At 34.1% G+C, this 27828-nt stretch overlaps 1 protein-coding gene across 2 annotated transcripts; it reads left to right on the forward strand.

The window, feature by feature from the left end:
* Positions 1-1564: 1564 nt before the first annotated feature.
* Positions 1565-25901, forward strand: LOC112466026 (neuropeptides capa receptor-like). 2 transcript variants are annotated; one of them, XM_025033883.1, is made up of 6 exons: positions 1565-2242; positions 11287-11377; positions 12271-12470; positions 19852-20094; positions 22765-23107; positions 23431-25901. In XM_025033883.1, exons 1-6 carry the CDS (start codon positions 1966-1968, stop codon positions 23675-23677), a joined length of 1401 nt encoding a protein of 466 aa, XP_024889651.1. In that variant the 5' UTR covers positions 1565-1965; the 3' UTR covers positions 23678-25901. The 2 variants fall into 2 exon arrangements, with proteins under 2 accessions (XP_024889651.1, XP_024889652.1); XM_025033884.1 differs by lacking the exon at positions 19852-20094.
* Positions 25902-27828: the final 1927 nt, after the last annotated feature.

Raw genomic sequence — 27828 nt, forward strand, 5'->3', positions numbered from 1 at the left:
ATAAAAATATTTTTCTTGTATTTTGAAACTTTAATTATAATGTTCAGACGTTAATTCGCTATACTTATTTAAAGACTAATATGATAAAGGTATCCAGACTAGGTACGTGTCCACTGACTATCCACAGGCATTGGTACATTTACCTTAACGAAAAGAAATGTAAGAATGTAAAAAGGGCTTCAGCTAAAATAATACTTTTGGACTTGCAATGTTGTTGAAACTTAAAACGTCCATTATCTGCGAAATCACTTTGATAATGAACGCCGCGCAACGTAATATACGATTACAGAATTCGTGCGAGTAATACTTGATAAATTATACCTTAAACCGTATCGAAATTGCGAATATAATTTTTACAGGTAGAAAAGTAAACCAGTAATAATATATATGTAGTAACACACACACACGTATATGGCAAGTTGTTTTCACGCGTTAAAATAAAGGCAATAATACAGGTGAAAAACAACACGGTGAAATGAATAACATGACAAATGAACGAAACGTGCAGCGGAGCGGTTTTAAACAATGTGTAAATAAAGCGAAGCAACAGGGAAAGCAGAAGTTTGCTGTACAAAATGAGAAATGTTTATGGAACAATAGAGCCAATTCGATTACATTGACCACACATTTTGCCACAATCGCTGCCAATTAAAAGAATTATATATATGATATAAAATTATACCCCGCATTATTAAAACCTTTCACTCTCTTTTTCTTTCTTATGTGGAATAGAAAGTATTATCAATTATTACATCTTTTCTCCGAGATAATAAACGAAATAATTTATTGCTGCTACTAAGAATCAAACCATGAGCTTTAAGTGTGTATAATAAATAGAATTAATAAATACGTAAGATCTGCGAGCGACGAGGTGACACGATCAAACTGTCTTTAATATCTTTGAGGAAACGCGGAGATATATTAAATCAGAAATTCAGTGAATTTTATGCCAAATATGGACTAAAAAGAAATCCACGTTGAGTTGAGACGGAATTTTCCTTTTCTAAAATCCATTTGGCAGTCTCAAATCATTTTTGCTCGCACAAACATCGCGTGACAAGCTCTAAAGAACGTTCAACGCGACTTCAAATAGGATTTCCAGGAAAGTTCGTAAGAATTAATATAATCGTTCTATTTAACGTGTTAAATGAATATCGCTAACGCCTCGATTTTCCGATTTAATTTTCCGATAAATAAAGTTTTATGTACAGAAATTTCATTGCACATTTTCAACTTATAGAACTACTTCTCGATTTTACTGACAGTAACAGAGCACCGTATATAAAATCCTTCGGATAAATCGACCGTGTGATTAAACTAAATCTTTCGATATCACCTAACCCGATCATCGCCTTCAAGATATCGCTACATCGTTTAGTACAATATGCGTCGAATATCTGGAATATTTTGCACGCGGCGATCAGCGGGATTCTATTGGACGGGTGGCGCAGCGTGCTCTCTCGAGGGGGTTGAAGTTAAGGGTTGGATGCGTGGTGGATGGGCGCGTGGTCCGATAGCGAAGACCGGAGCGCTCCACGGTCGTCACTTGTTCACGGTCTGTCGAGTGGAGCACTTTTCACCCCGTTATACATATTTTTCGCGCGTATCGTGACTATTATCCCTTCGAAAAAGAAAAACGAGCCCATTCTCGAAAATATCTATGAAACCGAGCGATCGAAATCGATCGATCAGTGACTATCATTTTTGAACAATGAACCAGTTACGAGCGACTCGCTTGCGCGATGTTCGATTTAACGTGTTGAGAATCAAGAGAACGATCGACTACGTTAAGTTTCTGTGCATTGGTTGATTGAAATTTTAACGTAGCGCGAAATCATGGCTGTCAAGAGAAGAAGAAACGAGTCTCCTTATCCAGGATAGAAAGGGCGGACATTCCTATTCGATCGGTGATACTATACTGACTGGGGGAAAAGCGATCGATCGGGCTGAAGAAACGCGCAAAGTATGGAATTTTCGGACCGATATGTCGTGAAGATCGACAACATCACGGAACTGATGAACCTGAACGAGTCCGAGTACTTGCAGTCGATCTTGGGACCGAAACACCTGCCGTTGAAGCTTGTGTTGCCGATCACCTTCGTCTACGTCGCGATCTTCGTCACCGGCGTGTTCGGCAACGTGGTCACCTGCATCGTCATCAGGCGAAATCCCGTCATGCAAACCGCCACCAATTACTATCTGTTCAATCTAGCGATATCCGACCTGCTTCTCTTGATTCTCGGTGAGTCCAAGGCTTCCTGTCAATTATCTTCTCTTTTCAACTGCAAATTTCAACTCCAATTCTAAATCAAAGAACGCAATTCCTGAGATTCTCCCATTCTTTATGCTTCTACGGACTGTGATAATACGCATATTATGCACTATATCTTATTATTTAATTATTTTAATTCATAAATTTGGGAAAATGTATAAATATATAAATGTAATATTTCATAATTTGGGAAAATATATAAATATATAAATGTGATATTTGTTACACAATGAATCTATTTATAACGTCAATATAACTGTTCAATAAATTATTGCTAGGTTTCGGAAATCAATTTCGAATTAAAAGATGGATTTAATAAATTTTTATATCGCTTATAAAATTATAGTATCACAATAAAATTTATTTTATTTTTATATTTTCAACATACGAGTTAAAATATTTAAAGTTTCAGTCATGTTTCATTTAAAAGTTATAATTGTATAATTAAAATTTTAACGCATTCTGGAATGTGTGAAACATTAAAGTGAAATTTTACTTTTTATTATGTTGGAATATATATGTATATTATATACATTATAATTCGTTACTTCTGTGACTATTAATTTCTTTATTTACGCACCACGTACGTACCGCGCCTAACTCGTATTCGCCGTTTATTAATTTGTTATTAAAGTGAAAATTGTACAATATTAATTTTGTTAATAAAGAGTGAATGTCACTTAAGGTTTAGCAAATAATTACCGAGTTATAAAAATATTTCTCACACATTTTCCTCAGAACACACTATCATGTTCTCTGACTTAATTTTCTAACCGCAATAAATTATTAAATTGCATAATATGAGTTAACTAATACAGTACACATTACATAAATTATATTATGAGTTAATTAATACGATACGAGTTATTTATATAAATTATAAGATATAAAAAAAATCTCTTTTTTGTTTAAAATCGACAAAATAATACAAGTTATTTGTTTGGGTAGTTAAATTATACAGAAAATAAAATTTTAATTATTTATAGCACATTCTCTTACTTTTTACTGCTATTTACAGTGCGTAAATTTGTGTAAGTTATTTACTCAGATTTTAAAATCTGCTTTCGGAAAATTGCTTTCTTCCCTGAAATTAGTGCATCTTGTAATCAGTTAAATTTTAGTACGAGTTATTTTCTCGGGTTACAAAGATTTCTCTCTCTGCTTGAAAATTTTCTCCCCCCGGCATAGTTCTAAGTTGTTCGGTGCGCTCGATTCGTCGGAAGATCACCACTTCGCCCTGCGTCTGATTTATCTCGTCTCGTTCTACTTGACACCGTGCGCACAGCTAGAATAATATCGGCGGAAGTGTGACTCGCTTGGTATTTCGATCCGATATGCAGTTATAAACCAGTCTAAGCTCTAAAGATTTCCTATCTGAGTTTTCCTATTGCGTCTGTTCCGCGCCCGCTGAAGTTTTCGCTGCAGAAGTTGTGTGTGGCGTTAGTAATTCGGCTTTACGTTTTATTAATCGCATTCTACAGCCATTTCCTAATTAGTTGGCTATAAGCTTCACACCAGAGCGTAATAATTATTTGCCCATCCAATTAGCAGTAATCGTATTAAGTATTTATATTACGGGCTTTCGCAATAACGGCTAACAATAAAGTGCAGAGGAAAACGCGTACGTGTACGTAAATTGTTAATGACCATAATGGTTTACTTTTTACTTTATACCGCGACCCGTTGAAAATTTAGAATCGCAAGCTTTTGTTTATCGTTTGATCGAGATTATTATATACGCGCTTTTGATCGAGATTATTATGCGCGTAATGAGTGCGCTTTAGCCGGCGACGATTGATTTAATCAGCTATTGATATTGTCGCGATCAAAACGTCGCACCTTGGGGCGGCTGAAGAATAGGCACATATGTCGCTGCTCTCTGAAACAAAGTTACTGTAACCTAACTATTGTATTGTCTCTTCGCGCAGGCGATAATCATCGTAATGAATCTCACCACATATGCGATAATGAAGGTATACACAGCACTGTGTCCTATTCATTATACGTGTTAATTACACGATTGAGGGTTATGTGCCAAGGATTAATTTCGATATTTTCATCATTGTATCGCGAATCAGCGTAAAATTTTAACGCGTCGCCTTTTATCTTCAATATTTTTGCATCGATTAATAGAGGTATACACTAATAAAATACATTACATACATTATAATTACAAAATACACTAATTTAAATCGAATATAATCCGATTTTTTTTAAATTCTATGGTAATTTTTAAAAGTTTAAACGTGATATATTTGGTTTCATGATGTTTCCTTCATTTCGATTTCGTTAACTTCCCTTTCCGGTGTCATATATATATATATATATATAATTTTTTTTTCGGATTCAATATTCTTTCCTCGAGCGAGCAGACTATCTGTCTGCACTCGCATTCCGACGATGAACGTGGCAAACTGCAGGAATTTATCGCGTTAAACGATTGCCATTAGGGGACCAATGATCGTATTTCTTTATTATCTCTTCGTAGAAATCTCTCGCAAAAGGAATATTTCCCTCGCGTGTATTAAAGAGAAGAATGCATACGACAGACGATCCCAGACGTCGACGTTAATCGACAGCTCTTCCTTCACTCGGTGAATAAATTGCGCTCGCAATTTTCGAAACCCCTCCGTTTTTTCCCTCTGATATTTTCCCAACGCGCGCTGTCTTGAACAGTTTATCTGTCAGAATTACGAGCGTCATCTGCCAGTAATTAATAAACAATCCGAATATTGATTTGCACGGTATCGATCCTTGATGAATAAATAATCATAATCCCCCTCATAAATATAAAGTAAATATTCATTAGAGAAAATATCATTTTCATCACCACAATCATTGAACTTTGAAATCAACGCGAATGCGAGAACATTCTCGCTTTAAATGCTGTGTACAAAACGACGCTTTGTTCTCTATTTCCGTTTTATCCGACTACTTAACTAAATGCCTGTGTCGTGCCATCGTATTAATATTTGTTTAGAATAAAAAATGGAAGCCTCATCTTTATAAAGATAATGTAAAAATATGATACAAAAATAATGTGAAAAACATCTTCTGATATTATAAAACAATTTGTACTAAAAAAAGAAAGCCTCATCTTTATAAAGATAATGTAAAAATATAATACAAAAGTGATGTGAAAAACATCTTCTGATATTATAGAACAATTTGTACTCAACGCAGACTGATTACGTAGAAATAATAGCATCAAATTATTTTCTCCGGTTTCTGATCGCTATATATTGATAGTGTAATGTTTCTGTTCCCTTTGCAACGTGATCCGATACTTTTGATGCTTCATGAACTCGGACATATAGTACTTTCCAATAAACGGATCCTATGTCAGCTATATAAAAGTGATTAACGATCGGACATCCACATATTGCGGAACCATTATTTCACGCTACATGGATGCACACGAAAATACTGTTTGGCCGATTTTATTTCCCTCCCGCAAATCCAATTTTTGAATACGCGACAAACGACAATTCCAGCGAGATTTCATTTGATAAATTCTGGAGTTACAAATATTCTTTAGGGATTAACAATGAGCGGAGATTCTACCAATCAGATTTAAAAGATTAATTATAAATTATAACTAAGACGAAGATAAACGAACATGCGAGCTCGTCGCTTAATGAATATTCCAGTGCAATGAATAATATTATTGTCGACTTCCCGAGGCTTAAAAATAGTCATATCGAACGATTCTTTTTTTGACGTACAATCAACGTCGATATTTTCGCCTCGTAATTAACAATGGCGTAACGTCCCGTCCGTCGGCAATAAAATACGATAAAATACTCGCAGAAATAATCACAAACTTTGAAATTAAAGTCACGTTAGTCACGCAACGGATATTGAGCTCGAATGCAGCGCGTCCTTCGTTTTTTTCCATTCTTTCCAACCGCCGAGTATTCCATCCCGATAGATAGCGACTACTCGAAGTTTCAAACACTGTCCGCCCTTACTGCAATCGGCATATCTCGTAACTGTTTGGCCTTATTTGATATGCCACTTGATTTCGTACTTTACAAATTTCGGAAATGAGAGCTTAAAGCTAGTGAACATTTTCACGCAATATAGATATCCCGAATCGAGTGAAAATCGAGCAGAAGATTATTTTAACATTTTTTGCAGTTGTAATAAGATAAATTTTTTTTTGACTGGCACTCTTTAAATCTAAATCAGCGAATTTCACTGATTCAGATTTAGAGAGATAAAACTCCATACACTATAATAAAAAAAAATTTTTTTGTATTTTTGCAAATATTAGTTTGCATACTGTGACTCCATTTACTAAAATTAACTAAAATAAAAACAATTTTCTTTTTTATTAGTATATTTTTTCTCAGTGAATACACATGTACGAATAAAAAGAAAAATTTTTCTTCATTTTAGTAAATGGAGCCACAGCTGTACGCAAACTAATATTTACTTAGAATGCAGAAAATTTTTTTCTCGGTGTATTTTTCTCCTTAAAATATCTTTTCTCTTGGAAGCGTAGAAAAAACTCATACACATATGATGTAGCAGAATAATTAAAATTTTATATTGAGCGCACAAGAATACTGCAGTTTATAATCCTCACAATTTGCTTAATGAATAAAGTTGCGAAATTCTTTTAATAATTCTTCGGTGATTGCGGAGTTAGAGTGACATCTTCAGATAAGCTCGCGCTATATCGCAATGATTAAGAATCTGGTCATGCTTACAATCCGCGTAGATCAGTGCACCTCGGAAACTAGTACCGCAAAAGTCGCTTTTCGCAGCGAGGAAAGGCGGCAAATGAAAAATAACGTCTTGGAAAATATCGTTTCTCATCTGAATGCAAGAAGCTCGCCTGTACAGACCCATATGTGTTCCGAATACCTATATACATGGTCTAGCGATAATCCGTTTCTCACGACGTGACTCTATAGGTAAAGACTGATGTCTGAACTTACAGGATGTCTCAGATTATCCGCGTATGCTTTCCTGACAAGAGATATAATACTTTCCAGTTGATTTACTAAAGCTTTGTTCATAAAAATCAATTTTATTTTCAGCAGCTCTTAACTTTTAAGAACCAGAAGAACTCTGCGTTTCGATATCTCTGGCTAAAAGGATCTTCGTGTAGAATCCGGATATATACGTATTACGCCGTATATATTGCGTTTCAACGTTCTCTTTCATTGATCACATATCAGATTGTCAGGAAAATACGAGAACTTCGTATCTTAATAAGCGACTCCCCCCTCCCCCTCAGAACAAAAACTTCAATTTTACGGCGAAACGTCGATTTCGCGCGGATCTCTATAACATTATATTGCATCTTACGTAATAAAAGAATACTTAGGATTAAAGAAATTAATTGGAAATTTAATTAAACGGTGAAAAAAAAGATATTTATCTTGACCGTACGGAAACGCACAAGCACAATGAATGAGTCTACAGATTTTATCGTTTCTTTCTCAACATTTCTCCAAAGCAATAAAAAGACTGCAAAGAGGAATTGACGAGCAACGAGTTTTTATTAGATTTACATGAAAAGTTTCAAATTCACCTGAAAAGTTTCAAGTTTATGTGGAGAGTTATGTTGTTCATATAACTGAGCCTTGCGCGCTCTCAATTGTGAACTTTAAACTTCTCAAACACGAATCTTCCGATATCGTCATTATAATGATGGGCTAATAAGGGCCCGTCATTGAGCCTAGTGAAAGCCAATGTCTATGCGAGAACACGTTCTATCACGTGATTTGAGGATTCGTCACGTACTCGATATTAACTGCGAGTTAATGGATTTTGTCGATCTCCGAAGTCGGATAAAATGGGCGACTCCTCCGTGCGGTGTGGCTAATGCAATTCCGCCGGGCCTTCGATTAATTACGATTTACAACTTCGCATCGGCGTTCGATTGCGCGCACAAGTATATCCAAAGTGATTGAACGAAACCCGATAAAACCAACGCCCCCCGTAAACAATATGCATCAATGCTGCTTTATTAAGTTTTTTATCCGCGCGTTGTTGTGCTTTATTTCTCGGCGGCGATGAATTTAATACAATTCCTAGCTAAAGTACACGTATAAAGTAAAGGTATAAAGTGGAGCAAGGTAAACTAAATGCAAAATCCTTAATGAAAAATAAAGACGAGCGGTGCGCAAGTAAATATACCGGAAATGCATGGTAAATATATCGGAATGCAGAAGAAGGCTTCAAAATAATTTGAAGATTTGTATTTTTTTAATTTATTAAGTTAAAAGTAATACTTTTAGCACGATATTATTGAACTAAAAATTTCTAGAATTTTAAATTTAAAAAAGTTTCCGATATTCTAGAATATAATTGCAGAATCTTTGACATTGTGATTTGTGTAATTTGCTTTATACAATCTAACACTATATTGAGAAAAATACATTTAACAAAAGATAAAAATCTTTCGTAATATTCTGGATGAAGATCATCAATTGTGAAAATTGCGGCGCGAATATTGATATATGTGTATTGGAAACTTTTTGGACAAATCCCAATATACATTATCCAAATCCCATAATCCAAATACGAAATATATACGTGAATATATTGGGATTTGTCCAAAGTTTTAGTGACACGGCATTAATGCCGCCACGAAAAGCTAAAACTTTCACCATTGAATTGTGTAATTTTACGACGCCAGATGCGTTTTAGTGATACCCGATACCAAGTATTGGGATAAATCGTTAAATAAAACGTCGCCTTTACGCTGTCTCTTGCATTATTCATAATAACATGTTTTACATATCTTCGGAATCCGTAAATAGCATATCGAAAACGTGAATATCAACGCGCAAAACGAATAAAAAGTGGAGCTATCAGCGTCAGGCGGTGTGCATATTAAATAGGTATTACTTCATGATATTGTCAGTTCCCTCTCGTATGATCAGCGCAAAGATTTATTTTTTCGCCATAAAGGCGAAGCTTGTCAAATAAGCGGCAGATTATCGTCTGCGATAATCTTTTTGCCATATATATTAATTTGTCATATCAGATCGTTGTACAGGAATGTTGGTTTTATATCAACACTTGTCTGACGTGATCTCCAGAGGAACAGAATACAAGTGTCATAGGCTGTCTTTTTCGGGGACTATTAAAAATACATATACAATAAATTCTTTTTTGACGTTGTAAAATTTATCTGTACCTTTTATAGAATAAACGGAATACTATCTGCCATAAAGATTTCTCGTCTTTTTTTAATAGAACCATGTATTTTTATATAAATCGATTCTCTTTGTTATACTTTGCAAAAATATTTAGATCCTGAAATAATCGAAAATTGACATTTTACAATATATATATTTCAAACTTTACTGTAACATATACATATAAAATATCGTATGCAATATTCATTTTCTAATAATTACACGTTAATGCTTTTTTATAGAAAATAATAAAGAATTATAATCTTATACTTATTAATAAAGAATTAGTTTCTAAAATTGTTTCGACAAAATTTTACCGATTAACTAAATTGTAAGAAGTAAAGATCTAAAAGTATAAAACGCCAACTTTAATAGATCCTCATCTTCTTCATAAGACAAGGATTCACTTTTATCACATCGTATTTTCTTTTCTTCCTTAAGAGGTTACAAGACTGACAGAAATAAAAATTAGAAAAAATTCGAGGAGTTCATAAAAAGTTGTAAATTAACAGAAGTACGAGCTTTTTACGATTCCCCAATTTTTCCTAATTTTTACTCCTGTCAGAGTCCTGTAACACCCTTAATTAAGATTTATATTTTCGACTAATTCCATGACATTATACTATATAGACAATAAAATAATAAAATAGCATTATTTACTGTAACTTGCAAGTTACAAACATTTCGCAAAAATTGGAGCATATTTTTGCGAAGTGTGTGTGAAAGAATTGTTACATTTTAACATAATGTAAGGGAAACAAAAACAATGCGAGAGAAAATATTTACTTTTATTTTAAATCCAACGTATTTTGCATGTGCAACAACCGGATATAACAAACGATGCGAATCAGTACTACGTTCCATGGTTGGCAAACTGACTTCTTTTTCTTTGTAAAAAAAAATATAAGAAGAATTTAGCATATGCGTCTCGCGCGGGAAATAAATAACGCGTAGCGAGTCATGAAGTAATTTGCGGTGACAGGCAGTTGCGGCATCACCACCTAGTAAACACAATTAATACCATGCAGAATCTCGTTCAGTTGTTATCACGCAAGAGAAAAAATAATGTAGCTTAAGGCTTTTTTCTGTCATGTGGAATATCACTTTTTTAATTAGTTTTTTATTATAACTAAAAATAATGTTTGTGCCAATGCTCGACTTTAAATTATGCACGCAATGATCATTATACATCTGCTATAAAATATATTTATTTATTAGAGAACTCCCGAAAAGAAAGTTTCGAAAGTTTCTTTTATACTTATATAAAGAAAGTAAAGTGTCGAACTCTAAATTTTAACAGCGAAAATTGATTTATAGAAAATTCATCGGAGCGCAAATTGTAACGCGAGTTGTACTCGCTGCTTTGTAATTAGTGATTGGTCGCGAGAGACTCTCTGCATAAATTATATGACAATTGAATCTCTGATTCGCCCTGTTTCTGTGTCTTTTCGTTTACGCGTGTTCGTTACGATTCGTACAATTATACCTGTGCTAGCTTTTAACAAAGAATCTAATATTACGCTGAAGATTTGCTTTTATGTCGCTTGATACTTTTCTATTTACAAATTGCGGACGTTTCACGTTCCTTGTATATCAATAAAGGTAATTAATAATCCCAGAAAAAAGTGTATAAAGTAACGTTTATAGATTTTTGCGAGAAATAATTTGGACTTTTTTTTTAAGTATCGCCTTGCAAAATAGTGGTATGAGAATAACAGATAATTATAATCACAACGTAATACACGTATACATCACACAATCCCTTTTTCAATGCGAATCTTTTTTTCCAATTCATATTTGCGGACTCACATATACATATGATACAATAATCGACAATATTTTCTTTGCTTTCAGGACTGCCCAATGAGTTAAGCGTGTTTTGGCAACAATATCCGTGGACATTTGGAGTGGGTCTATGCAAAATACGAGCGTACGTTTCAGAAACGTAAGTTTCAAACAATAAAAAACTAACGAAAGAAAAAATAAGAACAGAGAGGCAAACTTAACAGCTTAATTGCAAACTCTATATTGGAATTTCTAACGCAATGCAGCTGATAATTTATACTTTATTATAATAAGAAGAACAGCAAAGAAAAAAAATATTTTGATAAAACTAAGCAACAAGTGCGTAGATAAATTTTGCTAACTTTTCTACAAAATAAATTGTATTCCAAAATAAATGTCAGATAATTGAGCTTAAAAATAAAGAGGATGTAAGAGGAGGATGCACAAAGTATATAACTGTACAATAAATTAGCTCACTACACGGAGTCTTAATTAAAGGTATTAAGTAAGTACGTATAGTTGCCCGAAACATGTTTATTCTGCATTTAGATTGCGTATGAGATCTCCCATGCAATAACCTTAAGAAATACATGAACAATAAGAAACTAATAAGATCTTGCAACATTTATGTACATACAAAACATAAACTGTTTTGAAATAATCTTCCCTCTTAAATAGGAAGCTCGTTACACATCTCTCTTGTTGCAGATATATTTTTACTAGAAGAAACTGCATAAATATGTACCAATAAAATTTAGAAATATCTTACGATTTGCGTTCAAGACTATAGTTTCAAGTTTTTTAATTATGCGTTTTAAAATTTAATTAAAAATTTAATTATACATTTTAAAATTTAAATTAAGAAATGTTTTAATTATAAGAAAATTGTGAAATATCCAAAAATTTAGATAAAAGTGAGAAGAGTAGAGCTATATATTAAAGAATATATTTAAAGTCCGATGTTAAAACAACATGTTTCTTAATAATACTAATTTTGTTCGTGTGAATAGGTGTCCGTGTAACGACACTATAAAATTATGTGTGCTTTTTAAGGTCATCTTACGTGTCAGTCTTAACGATAGTGGTGTTCTCGTTGGAGAGGTACCTAGCTATATGCCACCCCCTGCATTTGTACTCGATGAGCGGACTGAAACGACCTGTACGATTTATCTTGGGTGCCTGGCTGCTAGCTCTCATCTTTGCCCTACCCTTCGCCGCTTACACCACCGTCAATTACATCGAGTATCCGCCAAGTGAGTATATCACTTGTGTTAATAACTTAGCTACTCATATACAGTCGGGTGCTCAGTGATATAAGTGCCGTAAATAAAAGTTCTATATTTTTCACGAGAACTATAACACAAGAATAATATCACCGATTACGAGATAAGAAAAAAGAAAATTACGAACCTCAGAAATTTGTAATATAGGTATGTACAATATAGTTTTTACTACTTTTATTTATAATTTTAAGTAAGTACTTTACAAAATATGCAAAGCACTCGCAAGATTTGTAGTCTATAAAATTATAAATAGAATTCTGTCTTTAATTTTCATAAATTGTAAATCATCTAAAGTGGATTAAAAATGATCCGATCAAACACTTAATGGCTTGGGTACCTCAGGTTGTTTATTAAAAAAACCTGCGCTCACAAATGTGAGCCGTTGAGAGAGAATTAAATATTAAATTAGATGGGTACAGAATAATATTGGAATTCTGCTCTAATCTTCCTTTTGATCTTCTTTCTTTAATTGCCTCTTGCTCCCCTCCGTTTTAGATCTCCTTCTCGCTTTCCTGACTTTTTTTTCTTTGATCCTTTTTCTACAATTCCTTTTAATGAAGCTTACCTCGCCAAGCCTCCTTTTATCTACATCTCCCCTGTTTCCTTTTTTCCCTCATCTTTATTTTTTTCTTAATTCACTCACTTTGTTCGATTTTCTTCGTTAACTTTTCCTTTCATCCCCCTAAATTTCTGCATTCTAATTTTATAAATTTGCAATCCGCCTTCTCTAATTCTTTGAATCTTCTTCATTCACACCCTCCATTCGATCTTCCTTTAATTCACTTATTTCTTATCCCTCTCTGTAATCTTTTCATTCTGCTTGATCTCCGTTCTTTATTTCATCTTTCCTTATTTATTTCTCCTTCCATTATTATTTCTTATTCTATTTTTACTTTCTATTCTATTTTTACTTTCTCTTCAAGGAAATCTGCCATTTTTAGCCTTATGAAAATAGGCCGAGTAAAAAATAATATGTTAACCGCATAGGGATCATTGAGGAAGAGAACCGAATTGATGCATGAACGCAGCGAGTTTGCGTTCTACGTGTAATTATGGCTGGTCTATTTGCTCACCGTGAGTACACTTGCGGACTATCGACGAGTAAACTCATTTAAAGCAAACGCTCGTTCAATTATCTCTGCGAATTTTTCATCGGTCCTCTAATTTCAATGATCGTAAACACAAGAAAATAATTAACCGAAAGAGACATCTTTTTTATATAAAAAAAAAATGTAAACGAGTCGCGTAAAAAATTAATTCACGAAGAAAAATTATCAGAAATATATCTAAAACATTTCGGAAGAGTTAAAATAAATAAATAGAAATTAAATCTATATATCGCTCATTTAAATAATAATAAAACAATATATTAAGATGACACCATCAAGCTATCTCTCAATTTAAATAATCAATATCCGAACTAATTCTACGCGGTTATGAGATTCGCTGTATTATTACAAATAATTACTAAAGTTATCACGGAGCTCCATAATTAAAAAACAAAATAATTAAAATCGATACCGCGTATGGTAGAGAGAGAGAGAGAGAGAGAGAGAGAGAGAGAGAGAGAGAGAAAGAGAGAGAGAGTCTTTAACAAAGAAAAAGGAAAGATTAATTAAAAGTAAAACTAGATTACAAAAATTTTATGACAAACCCAATAATCTGCATTAAAAAACAATAAAAAGTAACAAGGAGAGTAAGAAGCAAAAGGTTAGGACGTCTTCTTTAAAATTTATGAGCATTTATTTCAATCTCGGAACACAATGTTCCGCCGGAATTGTTTTGATCGCGAGTAGACATTGAATGTTATATCACGAAAATAGCTGTTTCTAAATTACAACATGTGGTGATGTAAAACACCTCTGTGGTCGCGTGAATATGTCAAATGAACCGTGTCGCCACAGATTTTCGGGGTAAATCAACGGTAAATCAATCTCTAACCTTGATCGGAACATTACGCGACCATTTCGAGATCTACTCAACGTACGTAAATTGCAAAAAGCTAAATTTAAAAAAAACCGATAAGAAATTATTTCACGAAAATACGAGCTTTTTAGTCTCAAAATTAGAGATTGTTTTTAGACTTTTCTGTGTTCGACGTATTTATCTATATAATTATATTTAAATGCATTGTTTAATTCGTGGTGTAAAATTTTAACCAATGGTGTAAAATTATATTCAATTTGAATCATTTTTTAACCATATAGGTCGTCACTGCTTCTACTCAAAATATGTCATTAATTTAATTAAGCCGATGGAGTTAAAATAATACTATTTTGTGTTAAATAACAAATTTTGACACACATGGTAGTTGAAAATAACAAAAATATTTTATTCAAGGTAGTGGTTTAAATTTCATCCTTTAACATATTTTTTAAATTAATTCCTATTAATTTCTGTTCCGCGTATCTATCTATTTAATTGTACTTAAATGAGTTTAAATTAATTTCTATTAGTTTAATTTATTTGTAAGTTTTATCAAAGGCATCTACAAGTTAACGAAATTCCTTGCAGATATCAGATATAAAATGTATCGAGAAAAAATTTCTTCCCATTTCGCACTTGACGTTCGGTTGCATTTACCCAGAGAGTACAAGCAAATCGAAAAAGAAAATTGAGATAGATTCTTAATTTTCATAAAAGCTCTTAGGCGCATCATATGCAGCGACGTGATAATAATAACGCGTTCGGATATTCAATGAGAAACCAGCGTCGTTCATCACGATGATATACTAAGCGCAATTATATCGCACAAAGAGGGGCTTTTCACGGTGCTCATCAACGTTTATTATCATGAACAACCGATGAAAATCGCGATTATCAACTGCGTCAGATCGCACGAGAAACTTATTATCCGGTAGTGAAAAATATATAAATTTAGCATCAAGAAACACTTATTTCTCATGTTAATGCAATAAATTTTGTAATCGTGTCATTTTCGTGATTATATAATATTTTTATCAAAGGATTATCAATAAAACAAATAATTATATATATATGACTCTGTTTTAATGTACAATTCGGCAATCGCGGACTTAATGCTGTGCTACAAAAAAAAAAAGAAAATGACGATAACGTTAAATATATGTCTTCGTATATTTTACTCTAACATTTTTTACGCAAAATGGGTAAAAACTGAATTACGCCAAATCGTACGACAAATGAAATAGTACCCTTATAACGATAGCGGTGTTCGTCAAGCGCAAACACGCATTATACATCTGTATAGAATTTAATTTTCATCGCAAACTTCACTAATTTGCTAAAATCTAAAATCTTAAATCATCTTAAAGTTTAGGGATTTATAATCCTTATAATACTAACAGTACTAACATTAGGTATAACAATGCACCTAATGTGCATCGTTAAGATTATAAATCGCTGTAATTGTTCGGCGTCCATGTTAATGTCACGTTTTATATTTCATGTAACTGGATAACAGATAGTGAAAAGCCCATTTTAGACAATAATTCGCAACAGATTTCATAATGGAGTTTTATTCATAATTTTATATGTGTATTTTTTAATATATGTGTGCAATTTAATTTTGTATAGGTATGTAGTACATCGTATATTTTATATATCTATATATATAAACAAAAGTCCCCTGACTGACTGATTGACTCATCAACGCCCAGCCCAAACCCCTAAATCTAGAAACATGAAACTCAGGGAGTATATTCCTTTTATGACGTAAGCACCCATTAAGAAGGGATTTTTAGAAATTCGACTCCTAACAGGGTAAAAAGGGGTAAAATGTGTTTTCACATATTTCTCGACGGGCAACGCTGGACAGCTCAAGCTAGTATTACATATAAATCACCTAAAGCGAGATTTAGTGTGAATTCTTTCAGACTAAAATATAACCTTGAAATTACATACAAATCAATTGCCATTATATTCTATTATTTGCATAGGTTATGTTATAGAAGGAAAAATATATATATACTGTAAAAATTATATACTGCAAATATATAGTGCAAAGATTAGATCCATTATTTCATGTATAACAGTGATCGATTCTTTATATTTTTTATATTATAAAAATTGAAGAATTTTTTAGTTAAATCAAAATATTCCGTATGTACGAGTACATAAATTAATAATTTTTAATTATTAGTACTTTAATTATTTAAAAAAAACCTACAGTACAATTTACAGTAAATTTATAATTCATATACCTTCCCAGATAACATGCATGTTGCATAAGACGTCGTAAAGATATCTTAAAGATATCTTAAGATATCTTAGTTGTCTTAAAGATATCTTTACGACGTCTTATGCAACATGCATGTTATCTGAGTTTTTCCTTCCTTCTACACGATATGGTCATGAAAATAACAGGGCAACTTCAGAATGCTTCTGATATTGTGGTTTCTCGGGCTCCTGCCATGTATTTTTGAATATTTTAAAGAAGTTTCGGAACATAGTCTTACTTTATAAACGTCTCAGTTTCCAAGAAGATATGTGCTAGACATGTTCCTCTTTGAAATGTTAAAATACTTTCCGTATAATCAATATATATGTAGGTATCAGCATAATTTCAATATAAGCATAAATTTTTTACGCTTTGAACTTTTATGTCAAAATAAATATCTCGTTATTATAACGCTAATATTTTATCAAATTTATTTTTAGTATATAAAACATTTAAAAATAATATTTTAATATCAAGCATTTAAATTAACTAATATGCAAATATTTTGTTATATTCTATAGACAAAAAATACAGTTTACACTCATTCGTGCGTGTTCTATGAAATAAATTGTGCAGAATATACTTTAACACAGTGAGATATTTCTTGTTTATTTTCTAATTTAAACTCACAATTAGACAAATTGAATAAAAATTCTGAATATTGCTTTCTTGGATTCTATTATATAAAGTTTAACTCCAAAAGAAAGAGAGAGAAAAAAAACTATAAGAGAGCCCAATTCGATATATCAATATATTTTTTATTTATTGTAATTATATTTTATCTTTATTTGCATTTTTAATTTCACGATTTTATTTTTCTAAGCGATAAAATTTAATCAATTACAGTACATTTAAGTAGTAAAATTTTCTAAATATTATATTATTAATATCATTAAATATGTCATGGTATATTCTCAATTGCATTTTTTTTTAAACACCTATTTGTATATAAAGGATCCAGGTTGCGATTACACTTAATTAGAATTGTACGTATATTAATAACAAACGAAATACAGATCGCGCGGCATTTTGCACGGCATCAAATGCGATATGCATTCTTGCGAAAATATTACCAATAAATACGAAACACTATCAATAAATAGTTCGCGCAGGACGGTTCTTCATTATTTAAATATTCCAAACTGGCAATTCGTGTATTACTCTGCACTCTCATCCGGAAATGATAACCGATAAACCGTATTTTAATCGAGCGAAGAAGTTAGTGAGCGATGCGATATTTCGCAAGAGTCATTAATAAAGAAATAATTACCGGCAATAAATATGCCAATAACATGATATACAACTTTCATTTCCTATTGCTTCGATTCCGACGTAAAATGAGTAAAGTAAGCTCGTAAAATAACCGCGTCAATAAGTAGCTGTCGCATACAAATCGTAATAATCAATCAATCGTGAAAATTGTATCGTTCGTAAAGAATAATCGCATTTTGAGAAATGATAATGTAAATTGCACGGAGCGGCACGCGCCACTGCCGGCTTACTTGAGTGTCGGAACGGAAATACGACCCAATACGCAACAATAACAAACCCCAGGGCTACACGCCCATCAATCTGCTGGTGAATGGCCTGGGGGAGGAGAAGGAGGATTTGTCGCTACGAAATATTTAAATTTACAAAATAATTTCAACATATGTATTCTGTCCCACGCAATTTAACATAATTTCGATAAAAGGATTATCCTCTCTCTCACGTTTATTCAAAACAATATCATCTATTCTATTTGATCGAGATAGTATTTAATTCTTTATGCAAATTAACCTATTATTATATAACTTTATGCCAGTGTATTGTATTTATATTAAAATAAAGCTATTTTAAAACTGTTTAAAAATTCTTGTAATATTATGAATTATTCTTGTAATTTTTTCATTTAATAGAACGTAAAAACAAACGCACGATATTACTCGTTAATTATACGCAACGCGTAATCTCGCGAAATACACGAAATTATCGACGAACGATTGATATATTGCATATAATTTATCGTTATTCAAATTATCCCGGCGATTCGTATATTACTTCAAACCCTCAAAATCGGAAAATGATAATGGACAATTTGTTTAAAACTCGAATCGCGAGATATAAAATAGATCATATAAACAATATTAATATTTGCATAATTAACTATTTGCTTAATAAATTTAAACTTGCGTAATAATGTTAAAAGATCCTTCTTCAATTTTTTAAATGTTTTCGTGACACGTAAAATTACAAGTACAATTATATTCTCAGTTTTAACACGATCGACTAAAACGATTGTTATATGCAAAACGGAGTAAGATACAATTAATTTTTTTATTGAATATATACAGGTATGTATAGAGTGAAATAAAACTTTGGTTTCCGGAATGATCAGAGCATTTTTTCAAATTTTTGTACTATTGATCTAAAAATATTTGAATTTAATTTAAATCGATATTTACAAATCAATTATTTATATATTTCATGAATTTGTTTGCAAGACCAACTTTTTCTATCTCCGTGATCATAAAACATGATCATAAAACATGCAAATTATTATTCCAAACGTTGTATACTTAACAAAACCCCAATTCAAATATTTAAATCCGTTTTACACATCGCACAGATAAGTGGTTATACAATCGCAAATTAATTAGAACATATTATAATGCTTCTGTACTGATATGATTTAAAGCTTTTAATCCGACAATTGCAATATGTAGCTGACAGATTATAACGAAATTCCATTTGCAAGAGAATTTGTATTTCAGATTATTGGATATTAATAAAACCAGCATATTCCCTAAAATTCAAGTTAAAAGCTTTTTAACAATTTAGGGCTGTCTGTGACAGATTTTTATCATTCGTGTAACTGAAATGAACTTTATAAAAAAACCCAAGTCACAGGTTTTAATTGTCAGCGGTTATATGCTATAAATTTTTCATTCAAGATACGATTCCGATACCATTCAGAAAATTAGAACTTTTTGATTTCACGGAGAAAATAAATCCTGACTTAATAATTGCCAAGTGGCAATTAATTATTATCAGTATGAAAAGTTTAATAAAGTCCCCCGCCCTTTGTCGGGTTTATATCATCTATAAAGATGGAATACCGGAGATAATGATGGAAGTTCAGAAGAGGGACGTGTTGTCCGCATCTGTTTGCAGGATCCGGTCGTCATTCCGAGGAGTCGGCAATGTGTGCCATGTTGCTGCCTAACATGCCAAAGTTCCCGCTTTACGAGCTCAGCTGTCTCATATTCTTCCTCGTGCCGATGTTGTCCATAGCGGTGCTTTACGTGAGGATGGGCCTCCGAATACAAAGCAACGGTCTCGGTCAGAGCATCGAGGGCTCCGTTCACGGAGAGACGAGGCAGGCTCAATCACGAAAAGCCATCATCCGAATGCTCAGTAAATTTCCGTCTTTTCCGGAACATCAAAATACCTCACTCTCCGCACAGAGAAAACACATACACGCACACATAGAACTGGCGCGACACGCCACATCGAATTTATCGCGCCGCGCCAACGCCGCGTTTTATTTCGATCGCATTTCTTTTACACCCTCGAAGCCGTCAGACATAATTTCGTATGTTTTATAAATCACACGCGATGGAATTTTATATCACTGTCAATCTCCGTCACGACGGTATTCGTTTATTAGAAGGCATGAAGTCGACGAATCGATTAAACTCCCTTACAGAAATTTTATACTGTCAGTGATTATTTGGCTAGTAATTAATTACTTATTTTGAGTATTAAAAGTATTTTTTTTTATGATTTTGATACTCAAAATAAGTAATTAATTACTAGCCAAATAATCACTTCCAGTATTAAATTTCTATAGGAACTCGACGCGCAACAAACGTAAGTTGTGTTTCTAAAGTAATAATGCTGCAAAAGATATCGCGTGTATATTTCTGATCGACATAGGTATAATATCGACAATATCGTTTTAAAGTTGAAAGCAACTGCGCGTGAAATACATGGGAATTTTATTCGAGCAAAACAAAAAAGATAAAAATAGTACGTAAGAGTTGCAATTTTTCTTCCATCGCATAAATCTTGTCCAAGCCTCTGTATCAGCGTGCTTTAATATTTTTGACGTACGATAAATTGCGAGGGGTCATATTGCGAGTGCCATTTTCGAGAGCAGTTATTACGGAGGTGTCAAAATTCCATACGATAATCGCACGGTTTTCGTATTCGCTCGCATGTTTCATGACGGCGAATGAAGTTCTGTAACCCATTGAGGACGTAATATCGCGATAGTTCCCAACGCGGTAAGCTGCGTCATTAGCCCGAGGTGGGCTTATTCTCACATCAACCTCATAACAAGATATATCTAACGAAAGAAACTTTTATCCTCCGTCATAATCCCGCTATTTACTTTTTTACTTTTTTATGAAGCACTTGCGCGCCGCCACTCGGCTCTGAAGTCGATGCAATCTAAAATTAACTTGAAGTTTATGGGCAATTATATCACTGAAAGATTTATCTCACGTCGTTAGAAAAAGTAATGTTTGCATAACGCAAGTAGTTCCTTGATTTAGTTTCTCAGAGATACGGCGTTATACAACAACGTGGAATTTTTAATATTATTCCTCGTCGTGAATCGGGAGAAAAATGTTACTCTTGAAAAATAGTTCTTTAAAAAGAAATGAAAGTACTGCCGATCGCGGTGTATAACATAAGAAGGAATTCTTTCACATTTCTGACATCCTCAATTTCTCATTGAATATTTCAGGGAAAAAGTTCATGTCAGAAGAATAAATTTAAATGTCAAAATATGGAATTTCTGCGCGCGTGTAAAATATATAAATAAAATTCTTTTGGCAAATTTTACTTACTTCCAACAATTACTGTAAGTAATAAATGTTTTATTTGATTTATTATTTAAATTATATTTAAGTAATTCAAATTAAATGGGATTTAATTGCTCAATAATCATTTTCCTAGTTTTATTACTTCCGGAAGAACGTTTCCTTCTTTTGCGCGAGCATCGCCCGTGCATCATCAACATCATTGTGATGTTGATGTCATTCCTTTATAATATGTCGCGCTTGTAAACAGCTATGTAAAGTACTCCTGCGAAGATCAGAAAGAGTCGGTGGAAGCATCTATTAATTATCGAGCAGCGATTTCCTATTTCCATGACCACGAAGATACCGTAGTTCAGTTAAAATCTAACAAGAAGTAAGGTTGTATGGTTGTATTATATCGACGCAAATTCGCCGATTCACGGTAGCGGAATATCGCTCGTAGAGCATTCAAGCGCGAGAATATAATAAATTATGGGCAATACCTGAATAGCCCGATATGGTAAAAGTATCGTTTAAATTTCCACCAACGTCTGTGTTCCGTCGTTCCCATGACTGTTACGCACTTTTTATTCTAAACAATTTGGAATACTCGATGGTAATAAATATTGAATTCTTTCCATATCTGGTGTCTCTATAAATGTCTCGCTACGTCAAAGAACAGAAGCAGAGAGCATATATTTTTTTATCACGTGAATACATTTCCATAATCGATATAAGGTAGCAATAAAGCGACATTTCCGTGCTCTCTAAATCTGAATCAGTGAATAGTCACTGATATCAGTATAAAGTATATCACTGATTCGAATCAGTGTCTGCATTTTATGGCCAGGTATCACGGAATGGAGTAAAAAGTGGTGAATTTAATTAGAGATGACGTTTTTATGAATACTTTTAGATCCGCGAAAAATTCTTCTTGTGGATAATGATTTCGGAAAATCAAAATGTTTCCAGGCGCTGTGTTATCTTTTCATTTCTTTTCATGAATTTTATTTAATTAAATAAAAATCCTCCTTTAGCAAATATTTAATTTAAGATTTTATTAATGGATTATTTAATCAGTTTCTGTCGGGAATTAAATTTGTTTTCAGCGAATCAAAGTTACCCGGGACGCTTCAAGTTTTATATCATTTTCGATAATCCCTCTTGCGTGACGCTCTTCGCTCTCTTTTTTTCTCTCTCTCTCTCTCTCTGTCTAATCCTCGAAGTGGTGACAATGATATACGGCTACGTGAAAGATACCGATGGCTTCATTCCACAGGTGCGGTCGTGATAACATTTTTTATCTGCTGGGCGCCCTTTCACGCTCAACGCTTAATGTACGTGTATCAGGTGTCGGCCTTCAACGACATTAACGAGTGGCTGTATCCGCTGGGAGGTTGCCTGTACTACTTCAGCACCACCGTGAACCCGATTCTGTACAACGTGATGAGCGCCAAATACAGGTTGGCGTTCAAGAGAACGCTGTACTGCACGCCGACGAGTCCCATGATCACGAGGGACGACCTCAGTAGTATGAGAGATACCACGGTCTGCAGATGCGGATCCAGAAGAGGGTCCCAGTTGGTTCGCGTGAGAAGTGTACACTACCAACGTAGTATCAAGTACGAACATGCACCTTAATTTATAATACCCTCTCTTGTCAATCTTATCAGTATCAAGATTATTCACTTGTCAAAAAGTACGCCCGAATTTTCCATAATTTTTGCTGAAATTTTTCAGAACATTTTCAATATAGTTTTGAGATATGAACATTACATTTACTAACAGTTACGTTTAAGTTCTCGTAACTTTTGTTACTTATCATTTCAAAGCTCAATCTTCTCAGCAATTGCTCCTTGTTGCCAACGTTAAACAATCCCGGAATTGGGATTATTTATCAATTCGCTATTATACGATTAAAATAAATGCAATTTTTTTTTTTCAGATGCAACGTGTCGCATTCAAGCGCGATGCTACGTTCGCCGATAAGATTACGTTACGACGACGAGGACGATGACGTGAGCCACTGCGACGCGGAAAGGATGCCGTGCGACTTCCTTAGTCCCGACACGCAGCCACAAGATATGAGGAGATCCTCCTTCGCAGCGAGTAACGGTAGGACCAAATATCGATCGAACGAAGAAACGCGAGACGGCATCTCACCGATCGTGGCGAACGAGACGTGCATCTGATTTCCGGTTTATTCCGGAGATAAAAGGAAGAAATGCTGCGACGCGGGGATCATAAAGACCACTTGCATCCTTGACAAGAAGCTATCGTGCCGTTTCCGCGTACGCGACGAAACTGATGTGGCTGCTGTGCATTATCCTGCGTTGAAGAACAGCTTCCCAGAGGACGTGTCGCGATATCCTGTCCGAGATAAGTGTTCGTAGTCAGGACAAAGAATCGAGTTTTGTGGAAAGTTGCATTTAAATGACGCAAATAAACGAAATCGTGAAGTGCTCGTGACGAAAAATCAAACCAAGAAAGTTTGGCAATATTAATATGTTAAATATTAATTTACTACAATGTCGAACGTTACAATCGCCAGTGAATATTTCGCGAAATTAATCGCATTCCGTGCGTAATCAAATTAATTAATTAATTAATTAATACAAGGCACATTTCATACGTAAATTCGCGCTAACAAAAAAAAATATATGAATAACAAAATCAAGTTACAAGACAAAATCTAATGTGTGTAATTCCAAGTACAGAAGACCGGAAGCGATGTAAAGAAAAATATATCGCTATTATAGATATTTCGGAGTTTATGTCATAATAAATAATTGACATATAATCGACCATAACAGAGATTCATAAATTAATATATAGCCTTACAATCTTTTAACGTATAATTTATAATTCAATAAAGTATTAACAAAATCATGCACATTTTCGGACATTTCTAATTCTAATAATTTTTCAATAATTACTTTATCAATTATTTTATCAACAGCTTCAAGAAAATATCGTAACTCTAAAATCAATGTAAAATATATTTATTTAACATTTTATATTTCTGGTAAAAAAAACTTTTACAAGTAAGATAATTTTCTTGAAAAAAATATTTTTTAAAATCATATTATCTCTTTTTATATACATTTAATGAGATTCTCTACAATTGTGTATCGAGCAGCGTATTTTAATCTATCGAAATCATTATTTCTCATCTTATAACTCTATTTTATCATTCATAAAATTTCTTTGCGAGCTAATTGAAAATTCTGTCGACGCTTTGCCTGTGCGGTCATTCGACAATTATTCGATGTGCAAGTGTGAAAAAGCTAACAGTGAACGGAAAAGGGATGATGTCTAAAAAGACAAAACGACACGAGCGATGCGTTAATGAAGAGCTATCTACTTTTACCTACATCATTCAAAGGAATCGCGTGGAGACCTCAATATATCGCGCGGGGAAATAAACGCTCGATAATGAGATGCGAAAAGGGAAGAACGGCGGAATTCCTCTCGGAAATCCTCGATTCTCTGTCGGATGAGGGAATAGACGGATATTTATCGGATCTTCGACATATCCTGTCAACGGGACTTACGGGACAGATAGGACACGCGTCTCGGGCAACTTCTGTGGACTCGATCAACAGCGCGTTTGATAAGCGCCTTTCGTATGTGTAATGTAACGCTCAAGGGAGACCGCGTCTCGAATTGAATGAAGCTCTCACAGGTTAATCAGACGGAAGCCTCGCGACTGAGGTATGTGGTTTCCGAAAAAAAGCTCGTGTCTCAGAAAAAAAGAGCTCGTTCATCACCTTATACTCGGGAAGGATAAAAAATATCCGTATGTACGTACGAATGTGCGTGTGTTTGTGTACACGTATACGGATAACGTATGCAGAAAAGGGACTTCATAATGTATTCGTGCAGAAGATTGCTTGCGAGTGGGTAATCTTAAGGGAACGCCGGGAAAGGAATTACTTTTCGTGCCTCAGGTACAAAGTGAGCGATGTGCAAAGGATTCAAATGCGGTCGAGCGGGCAAGAGATAACTGAACAGACAGAGAGACGGATAAAAAGAAATAAAACCAAAATCGGCGGTTCGTTCGTATCCGCGCAGTCACCGCGGGAGGCTTCATTATAATCGAGGAATTTTCATTTCCAGAACCCGGGTGAAATAAACTGTCGCCGAGATGTATCGAGACGAACGCTCATAAACCCGCGTACGGGCGATCCGCGGTCCGGTCGCAAAATGTTTTTTAGCTCTCTCTCTCTCTCTCTCTCTTTCTCTCTCTCTCTCTCTGTCCGTGAGCGACAAATCCGGGATTTCGATTTAAAATTCTTACGTAAAAAAGTACCATCAGGGCGGCTCGCGAGCATGGATCAACGTTGCATCGACTTCGTTCGAGCGCGGGTACGCCCGATTTAATCGTCTGTACATTGTGAATGTAACGAGATGCATTGTGACAAATAAAACTTTGCTTTCTAGTAATCGGTGTTTTTGTCCATTAATTCGCAGATAAACACTATAACGTCATTTATTTCAACGAGGCGAAATTTCGATAATAGCGTTTCGATAAACGTAGCGAAACTATAAGTAGTAAATTTGAATAATAGTAAAATTGAAGTTTCAAAACGGGATATGATCGCAGAATTTACCATTCAATGATGTTATTTGCAAAAAAAATTATAGGAATCGCAAACTTCGAGTTATTTTTAAATAAAAATTGTAAATTATCCTCAAATCGATTAACGTTTTAAACGTTTCCGAATACGTACCAAATTGTGTAAAGAATATTCTTCAGAATATTAATTTCTCTCAAAGTTATCAGATCTATGAAATTATGAGAAATACGAATTAGACAATTCTAAGGTAAGTATATTGCAACAGAACGTCAACGTATATAGTTGAAAAAGGCGTGCACTTGTGCAGCTTGTACTGTAATTTGGCATTAGAAATAACGATATTTCGCGGAAAGTGTATTAGACTTGTTATGCGGCGCGGGTATGACGCAAGCGTGATAGGATTACCTCTAAAGCTATTTTGTCAAAATGTCTAATTGACATGGTATTAAATGATCTTATCTAGCAAACAATCCATTTATTCTGCTGTAAATTTTCAAACAGATGTTCCAAACGGTGTACATATTTAGATCTTTACGAGCATAATTATGAGACATGACGTTATTCTTTGATCTCAAATAATTATGCTATAACAAGCAAGTCCGGTGTTGTTTTATACAATATTAACCCCGAAAGAAATCTTTTAGAAAACTGGTAACGTTACCTCGGCAAGGTATATTAAATTTTACGCTCGGAGGTGGAACGCACGCAAAGAGATTGGATTAAGAGTCGCGGAATTTCTCCAAGAGCATTCCTGAGCATCGCTGTTTCTCGTATTGTTTCCGCATGTTTAATTAAAGGAAGTTTAATTATATCATACTTTTCTTGATTATCTTTCTCGGTGGACACAGAACCACCGAGTAAATTCATTCACTGAAATCCTGAGATAAAAAATCATTATTTTATGTTCATTATGTTATTATAATTACACTTCCCTAGGAAAAAGAATTTTCCTAGGAAGAAGAACTAGCTGAGAAACTCCAAAATAAAAAAAAAAGTCAAAAAAATGCTAAAAATATGCTGTTCGTCATTCTAATATCAAGTGAACATCCAGTGTACCAATAAAAATAAACGTTGTAAATACTTGAGGAATATTAATGGCATAAGTTTCCTGCGTCTAGCGAGTTTACGAACAATATAGATCCACTTGATGGATTTATATTGTTCGTGAACTCGCAACTGCCAAGCTCGCGTTCCTCCTCCGTCGTACTTTTGTGCCGGTTCGTAAAGTCTCGTTCGTAATCGCTATACCTAACAGCGGAGTAAAATGAGGTGCAAATGTAAGAACCCTCGAACCCCTAACAGTTCTCGTCATTAATCGGATTAAACCGGTCGGCGTGTAGCATCTGTCACAAAAGATTTAATTGCGCGATCATTACTTCCCGCGGGAATCGGGACTTCGGCGTCGTCGGAGTGCCGCGGCAACTAACTTCGTTGCTCATTAATTTACCAAGTTCTAAATAACTCCCAAGTCGCCAATCGCCGACTGTCGGAAAGGTCGGCGTGTCATCAATACGACTGAGTGTCTTCCGTAATTAAGATCTCCTCGGCGTTTAGTCCGTTAACGCTTGTTCTCGCTTGAGCGGGTCGAAAGCGGGAAACATACTGGGCTAAGTAAATCTGAGTGCAGAGAGAAATACGAAATATCCTACAAGAGTGTCGCAATCTTGAATTAATGAGTATTTGAATAGAAAAAAGGGTTCTTTTTTTCTTATTTCATATTTTTTCTTATCTCAGATCCACCTACTGATGAGAAACTTAATAAA

The sequence above is a fragment of the Temnothorax curvispinosus genome, unplaced genomic scaffold (assembly GCF_003070985.1).
Source record: "Temnothorax curvispinosus isolate PA1 unplaced genomic scaffold, ASM307098v1 QBEX01015766.1, whole genome shotgun sequence".
In the NCBI taxonomy this organism is placed as follows: Eukaryota; Metazoa; Arthropoda; class Insecta; order Hymenoptera; family Formicidae; genus Temnothorax; species Temnothorax curvispinosus.

Excerpts from the sequence above, each read along its gene's own strand:
- LOC112466026 (XM_025033883.1), top strand. The coding sequence starts at position 1,966 with ATGGAATTTTCGGACCGATATGTCGTGAAGATCGACAACATCACGGAA. Across the intron at positions 2,243-11,286 it reads CCTGCTTCTCTTGATTCTCG|GACTGCCCAATGAGTTAAGC; the intron begins GTGAGTCCAAGG and ends CTTTGCTTTCAG. Across the intron at positions 11,378-12,270 it reads CGAGCGTACGTTTCAGAAAC|GTCATCTTACGTGTCAGTCT; the intron begins GTAAGTTTCAAA and ends GTGCTTTTTAAG.